Raw genomic sequence first — 13,396 nt, forward strand, 5'->3', positions numbered from 1 at the left:
CAGAGGAGGTTGCTCCAATGCTGCTCTGTCTGTAACTTTACAAACTTGAGGCTAAAAACCATCGAAGAGGCTGGGAAGAATTCTACTTTGAAAATATATAAAATGTCCTGCGAACCTTTCCAGTCCTGGCGTGTTGGGAGGTCGGCAAACTATAACTCCATTAATCCTTTCGAAATTAAAAAATGTTTGAAGGATAGCTTCTCAAAAGTGTTAGCTCCAGGTACCCTAACTTCCCAGGGGCTGTGATCAGAGCATTCAGAGGCCCATCTGAAGTGTTTAGTTTTTTAATGTTTTAAGTAAGTCTCCTGCTCAGGAGTTTTAGACTCAAGAAACTGGCTATTCACAATTCAGTGCCAACATGAGAATTTGTCTGTGGTATGTAAGGGTCTCCAAGAGCCTACATTTGAGCTTTGGAAAAAGCTAGTTTACAGTGGTTGTCATAAAAAAAATATCCCTTCATTTCGCTTATACATCAACCAGAAGATTAGAAGAACTTTCTGCCTTACTAATCTGTTATCTGGACTTCATGTTTTCCTGCGACAGGGTATTTTAAAGAATGGGTCCCAAGTTTATTCCTAAAGTAAATTTCAAATACCATTCATCCTCGAAGATAGTCTTTCCAGTTTTAAAATCTCCTTCAGGATCTGAGATTCTGTCATCTCTGGAAGTGAGAAGAGGTTTTCTCATAAATTTAGGGAAGACAACATTCTTTTGGCTTTCTGAATCGTGTTTGTGTCATTTTTGATAGCCAACAGGTGGAAGAAAGTATCAACCCCTACCTTGAAAAGTTGGGTGGTAAGGGCAATTTCCCAAACTTGCAGGAAGTAGAACCTCCTCAGGAGGTCCAAGCTTGAACAACAAGGGAGATTTCAGCTTTTTGGGCTGAGGCAGGTAGTGCAACATGGTGAACCCCTCAGACATTTATTACATATTACAGACTAGACTTGACCTAGTCTTCCAAGAAGAACTTTGGTTCAGTGGTCTGTGATACAGCAATGAAGTAATTGTTGTATGTTCCAATTAAATTTGCTCATGAGCATCTATCTTTATGTCCGTGCATATTATTGTGCTTGGTAGATCCCAACAATATGTTAGGACTGGGACGGGGAGGACTGATGATGGGTAATGAAACAATTACTTACCAGTAATCGTTATTATCCTGAATCATAGTCCTCCCTGTTCCAGGCCAGTTTATTCACCCGCACCATTGAGTTCCAAAACTAAAGGGTATAGATTATTACATATTACATACTAGAGGTGGGAGGGGATGTTGGAACTGTACTTATGGGTTCATTAGTCGACATAAGGAGAGGACTGCCATCCTTTTAGTTTTTATGTTACTAAAGTCATGTTTGGGAGGTGGGCTCCCATTAGGACTAGGACGACGGAACTATGATTCATGTTAATAAAGATTACCAGTAATTGTTTTATTCATTTTGTACAACAAAATTGTGTTTGCTAATCAGCACTATTATCTATGTTTTAACACAGCAATGATAAACATTTTGTCAAAGGGGCGAACCACACTTTAGTTTCACTAGCTTAGCCAACCCTTAGAAAATGTGTGATCGAGAACTCACCATAAATGTGTAGGAAAAAGGCCATGGCTGCTGGGAGGAAGAAGAAGAGCACCCTTTTAATAGATGATGTAATAGGTAGAAATGATCACCCAGAGGTAATAGAACAGATGAAATCACATCCTGTGAAGTCATCTGTTGGCCAAAAGCCTGTCAATGTCACTATACTGTATTTTTGGAGAAATTACTTTAATCACAGGCACAAAGAGTACCATACATTGAAACATAGTGAATGGCTTACAGTGCAATACAGAAGTCAAAACGGGTTGTCAAAAAAGTAAAATACAATGAATGCAAAAACAGGATAATTATGTTGGATGAACGAGTATAGTTCTAAAATATAGAAATGTGTAGTTCACATTAGAAATTAAATCACAATTGCATGCTTAAAAATCTAACTAACGATGCCTGGTACTTATACATGTTTGGACAAATAATCCACAGTGAAAGCAATGCAGACAGGTAGAGTTTAATGCTAATTAAGGGTGGGCGGAATTAGCGAAAGTGCCTTTCGCAAAATATCGCGAAACAGCAAAAAATCTCCACGATCACGCGAAATTTTGCGTGATCGCGGTGATTTTGGTGTGCTGATTAATGCGTTACTGAATTTGACCTTCAACTCGGGCACCTGCTTTATTTATAATTATATCTGTATGACTTACAGATATAAATAAAGCAGGTGCCCGAGTTGAAGGTCAAATAAAAGTACTTCCTGTTGGGGTTTAATTTTTGTGACAGGAGCATCGTGCCAGAATGAATCCTGCCCTGCATATTTACCCAAGAAGATGCCACCGTTTTGTGCAATACCTCTACTCAACTGGAGTACTTTCTACTGGCTAATCAGTAAGTGCTACCTCGTTGGGTAAATGTATGTGCTTTTCCTACACTACAGCTGCGTAAAGGGCCAGAAGAGTTGTCTACAGCGACCATGTGGGTCTGTGATGTTGCCACTGCGCCAACAGGCGCCGGGGTCCCTCGAGTGAGCTGTCCATCATAGTGGGAGAAAGGGCAGGAAGACGTTGCACACCATGGTGTGTGGAGCGGGGCCAAACGGGCAGGGCTTCCATGCAGTTCACATGCCTCTTGTTTGTAAAGGGCCAGAGACGGATCAGAGCAGCAGATGAGGAGACAGAACCTCCTGGTGTCAGGAACTACAAGGGGATTGCGCTCGAGAAACTCATGGATGCACAGAGCTCCACCAAGGATGACAGCAAATTGTTGACGGTAGATATGGAGAGATAGCAGCACACCTGCCTAGGCGACAATTTCCGTTCCCTCGCGGATCGCGGAAGTTTTGACATTTTCGCGTTCTGCGCGGAATGTGAAAATGTTGAATTTCCGCAAGCGGAACGAAAATTGTCGCCCACCCTTAATGCTGATCTGGTACTAAATGTTTTCTTCTCTAAGGAGAAGTGAGTAAAAAGCTATTAGTGTGTAACTAATACGCCTGTATTCATTTTAAATCAGGCAAAGAACTCATATAAAGAACCACATACTAATAATTCAAAAATGCTTGATTACTCAGAAAAGTAAATAAAGGCAATATGAAGTCAATTTCACCAGTGCAACAGTAGATCTTTTCAGTCAGACATTAGCATATAGTACTGCTTAAGGCTGAACTGATTTTAATTATTAGTTATTCACAAGCTTATGATTCTTTGTACAAATAATATATAGAAATCCGAATATTTAGAAATCTCTCTTAATACAATCAATCAATAAAACATTTTTTTCAGCTGTAAGCCATTACAGCACATGAGATAGAAAAAACATACAATAAAACCAAGTAAAGATATATCATATAAAAAATACAATGTTGAAGGCTAGCCAAAGACTCCTTACTATTAGGTAGGGTCCAGCAACAGGATAGTTTTATGAAATACATGAAGAAATACCCGATATCTCCCTGTCAGAATTGTTTCCTTAATATTATAGCATAGCCAGCTAGTCCTATAACTGCACATCAAGCTATACATAAGTTGTACACACCAAAATAGATTGGTCAGCCACTAATGGTTAAAATATATAAATACTCTAAAAGGGTTCCTATAATCTACAAATAAGTATTGCACATCCTATTCTTCTCCTGTTATTTCTATACCTGTTTTACAGATCGCCTCTAAACAAATTTCCATGGGAAGTGCTCATCTTGTGCCTTACTTTCCCCACACACATCAGAAAATGAGAGAGAGGAAAAACTGTTGATCTACTTGTATTGTGTCTCCCAATCCTGGGTGCTTCATTGTGTTCCCGAATTCCCAAATTTCGACAGAGCGGGAATATCCAGCACCTCCTATGAGTTACATAGGTTAGACAAAAAAAAGATAATGTGCTCAATAGTTTCTTTTTGGTCCATCAGGATGAGCACTGCGACTCATTGACCTGTGATGGGCGCTCCCACTTGTGAATGCCTGGAGTGGCAAGGTTCCATACTGGAATTGCAAGTACAGTCGCGTAGCTAGAGGGAGTTCTATTTTATCTAGAAAGTCCTCCTGCTTGAAAGAGTCCTTAACTGTAAGGAAGGCATATGTTAAAAAGCCATGGCTCAACTATGTGTAGGCGACTATCTCTATGTTGTTAATAAGTAGTCTTGATAAGTAATTTGAAAATGGTGCCCACTTAGTCCGTGGCACTGCATAGACCACAAAGACCAATCTCTGACAATGTACTTTTCACATGCTTTAGCCATGGAATTCTGCAAGAGCCCCCATGAGAGAAAAGTTCCTCTAACCCTTGTCGGCAGGCTCATAACTCAGGGGTAGCCCAGATCCTCCTCCAGTAAAGTAAGGGGCGCAATGCAAGTCTGTTGGAGAGTTTCTAACCACAAAGTCCAGCCTAAGTTGAAGCAAAGGAGTGCTTACAGGTACACCCACCTACTGGCGCATGAAGCAAATTTCCACCTTTGCCAATAAGGTCGTGCCCAGATGCCCCCACAGCTCAGCACCATAGACAGCTGTCTCCAAGGCCTTAGGTTTATAGATCTGAATGGCTGGCAGTATAGGTCGATACTGTGAGATGCACACCATCTTTAAAGCAACCACCCACTACTTGCTTCATTTTTAATTGTCGCTACAATATGTAAGCTTGCCACCTCAGATGTTCGATCAGAGTGAGGCCTAGATACACAACTGTACGCATACGTTCCACTGGGGTCCCTTCTAAAGGGGATGAGTCCTGGTTGAGCACCCAGGATTCAGGAACATGCACTTAATTTTGCTCACATTGATCTCCAGACCCCATATTTGGCAGAAACAATCAAAATGATCCAACAGCTTATGGAGTCCCATGGGGAGTTGGAGACCTGTAAGGTGTAATTAGCTAACACGAGGGCAGGAACCCCGCATGTTTGCTAATCTGGGCTCATGGTTATCACACTGATCCAGGAATTTGACAAGGCCATTGATGTAGAGTATGACCAGCGTGAGGGCCAACACACCCCTATCTGACTCCCTTAGTTACGAGGAAAGGATCAGGTAGTCCACCTGCGCCACCGTGTCCTGCGCATAGTTGTCATAATGCAGCCTAACTTCGATGTCTAACAAATATCTTGGCGACTCCATCTCGGAGAGGACCTGCCAAAGCATTGATCTTGGTCAAAGGCAGAGCACAAGTCTACGAACATGACGTAAAGTCGCGCCCTCCCATTGTAACTATCTTCCAGTACAACATTTGTAAACGGAACACTTGATCAATTGTACTTGTGAACTCTCTGAAGCCCACTTGGAGGATGTCAAAATCTCATTGTCAGATAGCCAATCCTTTAATCTACCCAGGATCTCCGTGCTAAAGAGCTTTTGCGTACTATCTATAAGGCTTATTGGTCGATAATTTGCAGGCAAGGTGCGTGAGCCCTTTTTAAAAATTGGGAATATTTCGGCACTGCCCAAGTGTGTGGAATTGGTGCCCCCTTCAGAATCGCTGTAAACAACACTGCAAAGTAAGCACTCCAAAGAGGTTTCTCACTCAGGAATAAGTCAACAGGGATTTTGTCTGGCCCTGGGGCTTTATTGGGGACTAATCCCCTGATTGCCAAGGTTATTTCTTCTACTTATATCCTTGGCTGTTTCTTCTTGTGCATAGATGATGGACCCTGAGGGGACAGTCTTGGCACTCTTAACCATCTCACCTTGGGTGATTTGCAGCTTGCAGATTTCCCCAAGGCCCCACTGTCTCCCCGTGCTCTCTTGCTGATCTCCCTTCTACGTATGCAAACTGGAATAGTGTGCCACCCAATCTCTTGTTGCAATGTTAGTTTCAATGGTGCTGTACCCATCCCTGCTACCTGTTGCTACCAGGTTCCAGAAAGAGTGGTGGTCATTCGGTTTGGCAGCACCTAAGAAAGCCTCCCAATATTTCCTGCTCCCATTCCTTTTTAGCCCTCAATAGCGCTAATTTATAAAACCGTCTGGTGGCCTGAATCAATGTCTGTTGCTCTCTCGTCGCAAGGATCAGAGCAAACTTAGTTTCCAGACACACTTTAGTAAACCATTTTGGGTTGCTTCCTTTCCACTAAGCACTGAGTTTTAACTAAAAAAGAGTTCAGCAGAAACGTGTACAACCAGCTGTGGTTCTCAGTTATGCCCCATATGACTGAGGCAAAAACAACAGTTTATGGACAGAATGCAGAACAATGTCATACATTCATCCCAGTACAGAGATCTGGGCCTAAATCCATCGGCTTGGCAGTTCGGGCTGGACTGTTCCCATGAGGCACAGGGTCAGACTGATTTGCATATGGCCATGTCTGAACTGGGGTGGTGGAGTGAGCTAAAGAATGATGATGGATTAAACCCAGATCATTTGACTCGGGTGAGTGCTTGCAATGTTCAACACTCCGTCCATCATCCCCTTTGGTTTTGCCATATGACTGAGGGGCATTTCCCTCACAAATCAAAGATAACATGCCTTCCGTGACTGTAGCAACCATCCTATAGCTCTAATGGACTCCTGAGAATATTTTAATGTGTTCGATTTGACTCTACAGCTATTGCTAGTGACTGTCAGCCTTCTCTCAAGGGACTCCTCCAAGGTGCTATGTTGTAAACTAATGGGCAAGGTTAGCATCAGGGTCAGGGCATGGTGGTCACTGTTCGATCATGGTATGACTGCTATATCCACCAAGAATGGCCAAAGCTTGACTTCTAACATTATATAATCAATTTGGCTGGTCTATTAAACGTGTGGTTGCCTGTGTTATCAGAGACTGACCTGTCATTACAAGCTCGAAGACCCTTAGTGTGAGGGCATTAATTTGGACTGCTAAGGGTGACCATATCTTGATGGGTGACTTTCCAATTCCAGTATAGACCAGATAAAGTCCTCATCTGCTGTCGGGGCAAGACTTTCTACACTTAATGGTTTGTATTGACAGTTAAAATCACCCCCTACCATTTTCATTTCTGAAGCTGGGAGTAAAGCTAAATGCTCAGACAAACTATAACAATGGATTTCATCTTATCCCTGAAGGGTCAGCAGAATACATTATATATATATAAAATATCACATCCAAGTGAGCAGCCAGGCCAAGGCATATGATGTCGAGGGAGTTAATTATAATCTCATTCCACAGGACTGATATTGTGGTTTTCACCCACAGTGTAAGGCCCACTGAAGGCCTGCCTGCCCCTATGGATGTGGCTGCCTTGTAAAAATTTGCATATTCTGTTGGGTAAAGGGGCTGCAGAGACAAAGTCTCTGGGAAAATACAAAGATCATGTATTTCAATAAAATCACACCACTCTGGAATGACTTGTTTAGATGCCAGTCCAGCTACATTCCAGGATATGAGCCTTATTAGTGGAGTAACCTCTATGGGGACAGCCCTGGCTCAAACAACAAGCAATGAAGGTAAAGGACTGGGCACAATAGGTTCTAAAATCCCTAGTGTGGGTGAATAAGTAAATTTGGTACTTTGGATCACCCCTGTACAAAGGGCACTGTGATTGCCTTTGCGGGCATCATGGCATACTTTTGCTTCTGTAACATCTACTAGGCCCCTGGCCATATCTCGTAAACCGTTAGAAGAAAGTCAATCATTATTGTCCAAACTAGATAACGGTGTAAATTTGTTACTAGTTGGGACAGCATAATCTTCTGCAGTGTTGGGTTGTCAGCTCACTAACCATCCTCTATCCAGCTGACTAGGTGGAATCGGTCTGTATAAGAACCCAAGCGGAACAATACTGATTGAAGCATCCGACTCGCCCAGTCTACATCCAGTTTTAATCAACCGGTGCGCTACGCCTGGATATCTGTAGTTTATTATCACACAGTCTCTTTCAATGGTTTTCGAGGTGTGACCGATCCATCCAACTCTCCTTACTAATAGGAAATCATCGCACTCTGTAATGGCAAATTTGGTATTCCATGTTTGCCAGTGGCACACTCTGTTCTTCAGTTCCCAGTGTGTCTCCTCTTTATTCTGTGACAGTGATGGTACCCCAGCCAAAACTGACACTTAAGGGGGTAGATCAAGTTTAGGTAGAGGCCAACACTGATGGAAGTGTCATGCGGTCCTGTGGAAATCATCTACCACCTCCATTAGCCTCTTCTTGGGTCAGTTCCTCCCTGCCATGGGTGGAACAACAGGCAACTGGGATGCCTGGACAATCTGATCCACTTGATTAGTGGTGGTATTGGTGGCATGTTTTCACTGTTTCCAGCATTAGGCCACACTTGCCCAAATGGCTGCTTAAGAGCTGGGAGTGCCGACAGGGGCTCAATTTTGGATGACAGGTCCCTCATTGCCCCTTCCATGGCAATCAGCCTATCCAGTAGAGGGGCAATAGCAGATCACACTACAGATTTTGCTTGATCTAGTACTCCGTCCCAGTCCGGTATTGTTTCTCCTTCTTTCCCGCAATAAATAGGAGCTGGTGCTGACTCAACCTGCATAGAGCTTGGAGCTGTTAGTTTGCTGGCACGAGTAAATGGATGGAAATTGTTCCTTGGCTCTTTGGAGTGGCCAGTTATTGGGACTGGTCTTGCTTTCCTCTTTCTTCTGACCACTACCTGACTATGATTTTGTTACGTAGTCCTCCAGGGTTGGGGACCCTTCCGTCATCACTGGTTTGCCTATGTTAATAACCCCAGGACCCTCAAAGTGCTGCACCCTTTCCTTGACCAGTGGGGATACAGACGTAGATGACAATAGACAGTCTTCGTGATCCCCTGTGGGGGGCACCGCCAGTGACTACTTCCCACTCTGCAGGGGAGGACTCCTAGACCAAGGGATAATCGCCTCTCCGACAAATAGATCTCCTTGGCCATAACGCTCACTACCCATGCCAGAAAAGAGTCCAGGGTGGTGCCACTTCGTGGTTTATTATTGTACAACCCGTTCCACTTGCCTCTTTTGTCTTACCCATGTCTTGGGCCAAGTGGCACACAGACTCCACTGGAGCGAGCAGGCTTCTGTTTTTCCAGTGTCGTCTCTACACTGCGCCCTATCAGTTTAATGTGTAGGAGGAACCCCATGCTTACTCTCCTATATTTTGATGTTTTTTTACTTTTATTCAGGGACACCAGAGTGCTGCAAACAGCAACAGCAACTGGTCTTACCCAAAGGTACACTGAGGAGGTAGTCCTGCCCAGTCCGGTTAAGCCAAAGCAATCTAGCAAAGGGGTGAGAGGCTTTTCAATACAAATGACCAAGCTGACAGCGAATGCAGCAAGAGGTCATTAAATCACGGGTGACTCTCTTAATACACTTGTCAGTATAGAGGATACATGGGGATGAAGGAGCATTATATTTAAATGTAAAGGGACTTATTCATGAACCAATGGCCGTGAATGTGCAGCGGCAGTTTTAGTGTTGTGTATGAAAAAACAATGGACACCCTACTCACACAGAACCACGGTATTTTACCGTTTAAATTCAGTGCATGGAGTCCCAAGTGATTGTGAAACCTATATTTCAAGGTTGGGACTCTTTGTGACATAAAAACAAGGTTTCATAAAAAATTTACAAAAGCCACCATTAAATCAATACATAATATGTGCTTGCACCCTACTAATACAGTAATAGTGGCTGACAAATGGCTCGCTTCACTTAGTCGACGACGTTTCGACCCACTTAACAATGTGGGGTCTCATCAGGACTTAGCAATGAAGGGGCACCTGGGGACGACTGTCAGATAATGTGGTGCGCACCATGTGGGGGTGACAAGAAAGAAGAGTACTCACATAGGGCCCAGCCCGGCATCTATAGTGGGGAGGGTACTGACAGTCAGGAAGGCTAAAAGGTTGAAAGCCTTAATTTCAAAAAGGGCGATAAGCTGTTGTCAGGAATTTCCGTGGTAAAGTGCTGAACTCTAATTTAGCCTCAAAAGAAAATGACGACAATCTGTCTTTTGGTTTCCCAGTGTGGAGAGGATAATGGAATGAAAGGGGCTGCCAAAGTCAGCTGCAGTAATTAATCACGCTCGCCTCGTGGAGAGAACTGCACCGGTCTGTCTCTCCTCGTGCAATCACAATCACTTGGGACACCATGCACTGGATTTAAAATAATGCGATTACATTATATAAAACAACGTATTTTAATACAAAATTCGTGTTATATGCCTTTTCTCTTTCAGACATCTCTTTGCCTTCGATTTTTGTGATTGAGCTATTATATATTAAGTATCATTTGTTCATTGTCCACAGGAACCGTTGTTGTCTGTTAAACTGCAGTTTTAGTGTCTGCAAGTGCATGGGCCAGAACACGAGCACAGATGCTATACTCACAAATTAAGGTTGGCTGTTCTTTTACATTAGTGTGCACAGCTAGTTTACTTGAAACATATAGGCATATTGTTGGGCCTTCAAATGTTGAAGTTGCCTGTCCAGACCAGCCCACATAAAATAAATTCATCATGTGAGGAGGGGGGCGGCCCTTTGAGAGGTTGGGGCCTTGTGCTGAGAAGTACCTAAGAGGCACTCGTGCCCGCTACCAACCACAAAACCCCCATCTCCCAAAAAAAAGAAAGCTTGCTGAGGCTGAAACCTATGTCCTGGGGTGTTTTTTCTCCCCTTGATGGACATCCGCTAGTCATAGCTTTAAAAGAAAAGATGAGCTCATATTCCCTGCCATCGTGTGACAATGGCTATTCACGGGGCGACCAAGTGAAGGAAGCTGATATCATGTGACAACCGCTGGAACCGTGTGAGTTGGCAGGTCTGCCTGTCCCAGCACAATCATACAAAGAAGCCCTTTCATGTATATGGCCTTTTACATTAATACTCCTAAATGAAATGTACAACATAAGACTCTACTTCACTGCTCATACACCTCTTGACGTGCTGACTATGGCACTACAATGCAGACAAGGGCTATTTCTAGTCCCTGCTTGAATTGTGCTACATTTTGCAGAAGACTTGCATAAGTTCATAGAGACCAAAAAGCAATGAAGAGCACCAGGCACAGATTTCAGTGCATTTATTTGTCTATAAATAGAAATCTATGCTCCTCACACCCCTTGGCACACCCCAAATGTAGATATTGTACCAGGCGCGGAAGCATAAGTAGAATGCAATATGTGTGCACTTCAATTTAAAATTCTTTATGAGACTTTGTGCATGTGTAAAATGTTTTTTTCCTGATGTACATTAGGTTAGACCACCAAAAACCTTACATGAAGTGGGCTCATGAGCATATGTATTTGCTTATTATCTATTCCAAATCTTGTTCAAATATATGATTTTTGGAATAGAATTCTTTGCATTCCAAATCATGTTAGGGTATACATTGAAACATTCACACAAAAGTAGTCAATGTTTCATATGGGACCAAGTTGACAATAGAGTGCTCCTCCACCAGGGGAGGAGAGGCTATAACCTTCAATGATGTAGCGGATCTGTGGTCCACCCTCCCTGCTCTACTTCTGATCATGGTCTCTCCTCTACTTTTTCCACAATACCGTTTAGAGTTAAAATAGAAGTGGCGAAGACACACCTTATCAGCCTTTACACATTAGAAAACATAGAAAAATAACTTACCAAAATAAGGCCACCAAATGTCACCATTGTGGGCACAATATTAATTAATGTATTCATAATCACTCGAAATCTGAAATAAAGGGGGGATAATGAGTGGAATTTCTACTTCTGAAAGACCTTAAACCACTGGATCATCATTGCAGGTTGATTCAAAGTAGACATGAATTACACTCTGAGCAGTTTTGTACTTTAGTATCTTAAAGATTCGATGCCAACATGTTGAGTTTTTCACCCCCTCCAATGAATTTGTTAGCACCATCATTAAACTAAAATACCGAATTCATGCTTCATAATGACAGACATACATCTTATACGCAGGGAAGGTTTTTTTTTGTAGGCATAATACAAGTAATTTAGATTGAAATGATGTGCATTATTTAGCATATGAGTGAGCAGTCACTTAGGTAAACATTGTATGTGAGGTGTACCTTTGCTTCCAAAAGTAACAACATTTATCTATTCAATGTATTTTTCGTACAGTTTACAAAGTCAGACTCTGTATGTTGCAGGCATAGCACAAGCAGGGGTGACACACAACAGGTTTCCCAGCTTCCAGTAAACATTTTCTGCCTAAACTAGTGTCCCTCAAGCGAACATTGCCCAAAAACAAAAGGTACTTATCCTGGGTAATCCTCATTCTGGTGCATACTCTAACTAACCGTATATTCCTCACTTTTAGAATATACCAGGTGCCAGACTGGATCTAGAGAATACTCCCAGCAATGACTCCTGCTTGCCCCAAAAGTGACAGAGAAGAGCAAAATATGGGTGCCATTCCTGCATGCTGACATCAGTTCCTTCATTTACTTCTCTTCCACTCCTCAGAGCGGATAAGTCTAAACAAATTGTCGATGACTGAATGATGAAATGTAACCTGGGACCTTTTATGAGATTAATTCCAAGGAATGGGGAGGAGGTGAGAAATCCATGGTTAGATTTAGTATCCACCAGAAAAAGTGTTACGGAAGGGCAGATAATATGTTTAATTCCAGATTACTCCCCTTTAGAATAGATACTGAAAAATGAAGGGTCAGAGGAGTGGACTCACACCAAAAAGTCTTGCAGGATCGATCGGACAAAATGCCCCTAACTCCAGACCTGGCTGTCAGGGTAGTAGTGCTTGCTAGAAGTATCAACTGACCCCGACGTCGCAGCTTGGCAAATGTCCAAGACAGGAACTCCCCTTCCCAGGGTGGTTGCAGGGCCGGACTGGGAACCAAAACCGGCCCTGGCAAAGTGCTCGGCCGGCCCCCCACCCCTCCCCCGGGCTTGGGGGTGCCACCGAGCTCTTTGCCAGGGCCGGTTTTCGGCCGATTTTGTTACAGGGCCGATTTTGAAGCTATTCTGCAAAAACGGCCCTGTAACAAAAACCGCCCCCAGGGACCCAAAACCGGCCCCCACCCGTGCGGCACACCGGGGGATTGCCCGGTGCCCGCTATGGCCAGTCCGGCCCTGGGTGGTTGTTGTAGCCTTGACCCTGGTGGAATGGATCAACAGGCCTTCAGTGGGTTCTTTCCTGGCCAATGAGTAGCACACCTTTATGCACATGATGACCCTTCTCTACAACGTCCTCTTATGCACCACTTGAATTTTTCTGCGCCCAACAAAACCCACGAAGAGTTGTTTGTCTATGTGTTTGTCCATCATGCAATCAATGTAAGCGCTCATGTCTCTTTTAGTGTCAAGACGATTAAGCCTTTCTTCCACTTCTGAGGTGAGCAGCAAAGTGAATAAGACTGATAAAGTGATCAATTGTGACATGAAATCCCAACCCAGAAAACCACTGATGAGTCCATGCAGAGCTTGAGTCCTCAGGACCAATTTGTTTGGGATGAAGTGGT

The 13,396-nt window shown here is 43.3% G+C and overlaps 1 protein-coding gene across 1 annotated transcript in view; it reads right to left on the reverse strand.

Annotated features, from left to right (window-relative positions):
- LOC146820941 (two pore calcium channel protein 1-like) overlaps positions 1 to 13,396 on the reverse strand; it is a 653,069-nt gene that overhangs the window by 142,909 nt on the left and 496,764 nt on the right. The window contains exon 14 of the mRNA XM_085609765.1: positions 11,556 to 11,625. Coding sequence (XP_085465891.1) covers positions 11,556 to 11,625 — 70 coding nt within the window. The remainder of the gene's footprint in view (positions 1 to 11,555; positions 11,626 to 13,396) is intronic.

The sequence above is a fragment of the Triturus cristatus genome, chromosome 6 (genome assembly GCF_964204655.1).
Source record: "Triturus cristatus chromosome 6, aTriCri1.1, whole genome shotgun sequence".
Taxonomy (NCBI): domain Eukaryota; kingdom Metazoa; phylum Chordata; class Amphibia; order Caudata; family Salamandridae; genus Triturus; species Triturus cristatus.